We start from the raw sequence: 6,541 nt of genomic DNA, 5'->3' as shown, positions 1-6,541 counted from the left end.
GGGGGGGGGGGGGGGGGGGGGGGGGGGGGGGGGGGGGGGGGGGGGGGGGGGGGGGGGGGGGGGGGGGGGGGGGGGGGGGGGGGGGGGGGGGGGGGGGGGGGGGGGGGGGGGGGGGGGGGGGGGGGGGGGGGGGGGGGGGGGGGGGGATGATGTACCAAGTTGTTATAGACCCGACTTAAGAATGAGACCCGTAAGTGTATTCGGTAGAGATGGATAGAGCTATCTTTTTAGGGTAAAATGTGTGAAGGGAGTTAATTTAGGGTTGAAAGGCATAATAAGGAAGGGTAGAATTAGGTAAAGTAGGCTAGAAAGAGACATATGGAGACAAAGAAGAGTAAAGGGTGTAGGGTGAGTTATGGGTATTTAAGGGCGCAATGTGACATAAAAGAAATTGAGCATTCTTTTGGAGGAAAAAGGGTTTATTGATATGATGGGACTCCACTTCTATCCATGCATTCATCAAAATCTATTTAAAAAATATTTTATTTTTTAGGTAGTGGGTCAATTTGTGTTGATATTATTGGATTTAAACTTCAAAATAAATAAATAAATGTTGTGCCTATCCATATATATAATGATTTTTTTTCCTTAATTCATTGATTACTCATTAATTTTTTTTTTTTTTTTTTTTATAGATAATTTCGCAGTTGTTCTCGTCTAGTTATAATAGAGTATGATGGTGGGAGATCTTATATCAGTTAAAAAGAGGAACAAAACATTCTTTATTAGGGGTGGGAAAACTTGAGGAGAAAGTCCAAAGTGGACAATATCTGCTAAGCCAAATACCGGACAATATGCTAGCAAGAAAGCTAGCCCAAAAAGAGGTGGACACGAGGCGGTGTGCCAGCAAACACGTTGGGCTCCGAAGGGGGTGGATTGGGGGGCCCCACATTGATTAAAGAAGGGAACGAGTGTCAACGAGAACGCTGGCCCCGAAAGGAGGTGGAATGTGAGATCACACATTAATTGGGAAGGAGAATAAAAAGAACCGAAAGGAAGTGGATTGTGAGATCCCACATTGATTGGGAAGGGGAACAAAAAGAACAAGTGTCAACGAGGACGCTAGACTTCGAAGGGGGTGGATTGTAAGATCTCACGTCAATTGAGAAGGATAACGAAACATTTTTTATGTGAGTGTAGACCAAAGATGATATAAAAAAACAGCTAAATGCATGAACGAAATCAAGAGGAATAACGTATTAATACATTTTGAATCAAAATACAAAACAATGGCTTCATTTGTATAGAAAACAGAGATAAATATATTCAAATCTGAGACCAATAGATCCATCATTGTAATCTAAGCAAGACCTAATGTTTCTGCTATAGATAGATATAGGAAGGACAAGCATTTGAGCTCAAAAATGTACAATCCAAACCATCTCTAAACTAAAGCACAATCGTTGCAAGATTACCGACCGGGACTCGTTGTCGACGGGGCCGTCTCGTCGCCTTCCCCCACCCTGTCAGCCTCCTATTGTCAAGTCCCATCTCATCAGCAGCATCAGCATTACTAGGAACATTCTCAGCTGGCTGTGTAGAGGGGCTGCTGCTGCTGCTGCTAGTCATGGATCGTCGCCTTCCTCTGCCACACGCAGCGTTTCTCAACGAGTTCCTCTTCGTCGAGCTCGAATTCCACGCATGACCCATTGCCCTCATTAGCCCTCCAAATGTGTTAAGATCTTCTGTAACTTCTTGTCTTGATAGAGAAGTAAGGCCTGGAAGTATGTCCCTTTGGAAGTCCCTCCGTTGCCTGCCTCGCCTTGCCCGCCCTTTCCGAGGGCGGCTTTGCAGTACATTAGCTGCATCTTCTTCCATTGTTATATGCCCTGGAAGAACCAGTGGCTTAGGCATATACTCCTCTTCCTTGGCTTCTGCTAGCCCCAATGTCATGGATTCAAACGAATCCATCCCTTCTTCATACTCATTTTCATCATCATTTGAATATAAGACAGCCATCTCCACCAACAAATCAAAGGCATTGTCCATACAATCCTCCAAATGGCTGTCACAAACAGATGAAGCAATGGAAACTATTGCCTCTGCTGCTAATTCCATGACCCCATCTTGTTCGTTTACGGCTTCGTATCGCCATTTCGAGTCTAATTCGGGCGTGGTTTCTCTAATTTCATCAGTACTTGCAGGAGCCTCCTCCAAATCTATCTCTCCCCACGTTCGGACATTCGATTTAGGTGTCGGTATCAAATGTTCTTCGTCGTCGTCGCTTAGACTCAAGTTCAAATCAATGAGAACTTTTGGTGCATTCAATTCAGCAACCAAAGGATCACAAGGCAAGTTGATATCAAATACTGCTTTCTTGGGATCCTGCAATCCCTCAGAAACTGATAATGTTCTTAGTTTTTGACTCTTACAAGACTTGTCTGATTCAAACTCTTTGTTGAAGATATCATCACTAAGCAAATGACCAGTTTTTCCTCTGAGCCAAGGCAACAATGTACAATTTTCTTTAAAACCTCTCTCTTTTGTACATTTCATGTCCACAGAACTCGAGTCCTCGAGGAGTTTCAACGCAATGGAAGGGCTCAAGTCTTTCGGAGTTCGATCGTTACCATTACCCTGCTTCCAAAAGTTGCAGCTGACAGAAGAGGGGTGCCCCATTTCTTCCTTGAACTCAGATGAACACCCAAGAACAGCCCTGTTATAGTATGAGAACTTAATAAAATCAGGAGGCATAGGGACGAACGAGCTCGAGCTCAATGGTTCACCCTTGATCTTCTCATGACATCTTTTGGTAAACTGCCAACCGAAAACCGACCCGTCTCTCGACTGTTCTACACTATCTTTATCTGTTGAATGAAACAATGGAGCTTCATGAAGTTCATAGAGAGAACTTACAGGTTGAGAAGAAACAGGCCATATTTTAGTTTGAAGTCCCTGAAGAATGTTATTATTATCCAAATCACTTGAACAACTTGTATTCTTTTCAAAACGAGCGCCCGATTTACGAGCATTTTGCGGGCAACCAGGCTGCTCGCCATCATCAGCAGCATAGAACTTGATATCCCTTCCAAGATCAATCATTTGGTTCTTGTTGTGATGGTGACTTGATATGTCAGGCTCACTATCAATGTACTCATCAGCAGGGAGCTGAAGATCCAACACTTTTCGTCTAAACTTTGTCGGTCTGGATTCGAGAACCTGCACGTCCCTCGTGTCGTTTTGTAATGAAAAAAAAAAAGGCTTCTGGCTAGAAATCATAGAAGAATGAACTTCTTCAACACCTGAAATAGAAAACCTGGCATTAGACGAATTCCCCACACGAAAATATGGCAGATTCCGTCTCGAACCATCTTCAGAAGTAACTTGAGATGTCATGGGGCTAGAAGAGAGCAATGAGTCTACAGCTAACTGATTTCTGCAAAGCTCTGTAGATTTGATTTTAGCCATTAGATCTCGTTGTTTTCGGTATAGACGATGCAGTTCGAACACCTGCAGTTCGACACAAGAAGCAATATCTGGCTTATAGCTAGACTTCCAATGAGAGATTTCATTAAAAACTTAACTCAATCATGTTGAAATGAAGAACATTGTATGGAGAGTTCAGGAAGATAGAAGAAGAAATGCACCTGATTCTTGAAGATGGCCTCATGTTCAAGCATTTTCTGCTTCACCACGTTCTTATCATCGCCTAGATATCCATTTGTGTTAGTTCTTGGAAAGAACACATTGGGATATTGTGCATTTGTGAAGGCTCTTTCACCATAAAATAGGTGCCAATTATGGCTGCTAGTATCATTGTTAAGTTCCCTCATTGGGTAAAATCCTGGCAAGTAACTTTTGCATTGCACTTTAGTTCCCATTCCTGAAAATTATAAGAGTTCAACTTTAGGAAGGAATCCCATTGAAGATGCAGTTCATACTCTTAATCATATCGATCCCAAGTTCATAATCATTTGCCTTCAAAGAAACACACCAAAATGATTTATAAGAAACAGAACTGTAACCACCCGAGTCGTGATATTTTCCTTTTTGGACTTTTCTTCGAGGTTTTTAAAATGTGTCTACTATGGAGAGGTTTCCACACCCTTATAAAGAATGTTTTGTTCCCCTCTCCAACTGCAATCCATCCCCATTCGGGGCAGAGCGTCCTCGCTGGCACTCGTTCCACTCTCTAATAAATGTGGGGTCTCACAATCCACCCTCCTTCAGGTCCTAGCATCCTCGTTGGCACTTGTTCCCCTTTACAATTAACGTGGGGTCTCACAATCTACCCTCCTTCAGGTCCTAGCGTTTTCGCTGGCACTCGTTCCCCTCTCCAATCAATGTGGGGTCTCACAATCCACCCTCTTTCAAGTCCCAATGTTCTTGCTGACACTAGTTCCCCTTCTCCAACCGATGGGCGATCTCACAATCCACCCCCATTTAGGGCCCAACACCTCGCTGACACTCTTTCCCCTCCCCAATCGATGTGGGATCTCACAATCCACCCCCTTCGAAGCCCAACATTCTCGCTGGCACTCATTCACCTCTCCAATCAATATGGGGTCTCACAATCCACCCCCTTCAGGGCTCAACGTCCTCGCTAACACACTGCCCGGTGTGCACCCCCCTTCAAGTCTCAACATCCTCGTTGGCACACCGCCCGATGTCTGACTCTTATCCCATTTGTAACAGCCCAAGCCCCCTAGTAGATCCATCATAATTCAAACACTCGAACCTCATAACGAGAGTACAACATCAGCAATACAACCAGTGAACTCAGAAAATGGAAATTCAATCGAAAGAGGAACCATAGAGAACATGTGACAATGAACTCCAAAGCAGGCCAATCTGCTCAAGCTTTTGCCTCAAAGAAATTACAGATAAAATGGAAGGTCTCCAGAGATACCCAGAAAGTCCACAAGGAAAATTCAGTGTTTAAGAAGTCTTCTCTCAGTAAAAAGACAAAGCAAAAAGTCTACAAAAGTCAATACAACAAAGCAACCCAGATATTGGCGCAAACCACCAATCAAAATCATCAGAATCCTAAAATTCAGTGCAAAAGCAAATGCATGATGAAGCCAAAAGGGTAATCATAGAAACCACAAACACCCAACAATTCCCCAAAATACAGCACAGAACCAACCAAAAGTGGGAAAAACACAATCAAAGTGCTAAACCAAGTAATCAAACGATCAAACCAAAAGAACCCATCAATCAAATAATCAAAAAAACCCATCAATCAAATAATCAAAAAAACGAAGAACAGAACAAAATTACCTCAATCGAACACCGCACAATCAAAAATCGCTCTCGGATTCAACAAATAACGAGAATCCCCATTCAGAATCTCATCGAACTCCCTCCATCAAAGACAATAATAAAGCAATAGATATCAAAAATGATTAAGAACAAGTTGGGAATATCGGAAAGCCATGAGAAAAGGGGTTTAGATCGTCATGGGGTTGAAGAAAAGAAGCAGAGATTTCAAAGTTTTTGAGATGAAAAGATAGAGAAGAGGTCTTTTAGAGAGAGATCCTAGAAGGGAAATCTGCAATACCCACAACAAACAAGCGAACAAACTCCCAATGAAGTGACCCGAAATTTGTCAACATCCGCTTCCACTTTATTCTCTCCTCTTCCTTTGTTTAACTATTTCCTTAATTTTTTTCTCCAAAATCAAAGAAATCAAAGAAATCAAAGAAATGGAGTGCTTCGATTTCTTCAAGATTCGCGCTCCCTTTATGAACAGATAATGAAGGACAAATATCTCAGAATCCCGCCTCCTAAATCACAGTTGTGGAAGAATATAATGCAATCGCTCTAAACCCATTAGCTGTTTTAATTAATAGATTAATGAAGGAAATAAAAGGAAGCAGAATTTTGGAAAAAGATTTTATTTTTGTTTTCATTTTCAAGTTATTAATTCGGAAATTTGGTGTGGGTCCCGTGGTTGTGTACTACGGAAAGAATGAGGATTTGGATGAAGAAGAAAAATGCCCTTGTGGTAACTCAAAATTACAGAAATGGGATTTGTTTTTTTTTTATTATTATTTTTTTATTGGCGGATTTGTTGATCTTGTGTCAGGCTATAGCAGTGAAACTCCATTGGTGGCTCTCTTTTCATGCTGTCCAATCTTATTTTCTACGAATATTATTATTATTATTATTTATTACCCATCAAATTTAAATAAATTATATTATAATTTTTTAAACTTTAATTCTCTAATATTTTAATTTTAATTTAATAAATTGTGTTAAAAAGAAAATGATTAAATAAGAAAGAGAGATTTCCAACTTTAAGTGGAAAAGGGGTTTTTTTTCTTTTTCTTTTTCTTTTTTTTTAAAAAAAGAAAAAGTTAGGAACAGAATATTAATCAATAAATAATTAAAAATATTGAAACGTGCTGCTCTTTTTTTTAAATTTTAAATAGCACTTAAATTGATGTGAGTTTTAATAATTTAAAAAATACTTGCGAGAATTTATTGGATTATGCTCAATGGTTCAATATTTAAATAATTGATTTTGATTTAGAAGAAAATTAAATAAAATTAAAATTTGAAAATTGTAATTAAAAAAAAAAAAAAAAAAAAAAAAAGG

At 40.5% G+C, this 6,541-nt stretch overlaps 1 protein-coding gene across 1 annotated transcript; it reads right to left on the bottom strand.

Moving 5' to 3' along the window:
* Positions 1 to 1,218: 1,218 nt before the first annotated feature.
* On the bottom strand, positions 1,219 to 5,726 carry LOC111496547. Its single transcript, XM_023147019.1, has 3 exons — positions 5,221 to 5,726; positions 3,588 to 3,823; positions 1,219 to 3,450 (listed from the first exon to the last, which is right to left on the bottom strand). The coding sequence occupies exons 2-3, from the start codon at positions 3,819 to 3,821 to the stop codon at positions 1,390 to 1,392; spliced, it is 2,295 nt and encodes a 764-aa protein (XP_023002787.1). The 5' UTR covers positions 3,822 to 3,823; positions 5,221 to 5,726; the 3' UTR covers positions 1,219 to 1,389.
* Between the last annotated feature and the right edge of the window lie 815 nt (positions 5,727 to 6,541).

This window comes from Cucurbita maxima, unplaced genomic scaffold (assembly GCF_002738345.1).
Source record: "Cucurbita maxima cultivar Rimu unplaced genomic scaffold, Cmax_1.0 Cma_Scf00022, whole genome shotgun sequence".
NCBI lineage: Eukaryota > Viridiplantae > Streptophyta > Magnoliopsida > Cucurbitales > Cucurbitaceae > Cucurbita > Cucurbita maxima.
The sequence above is the reverse complement of the archived record's forward strand: the minus strand, read 5'-3'. Positions and strand labels throughout refer to the sequence as shown.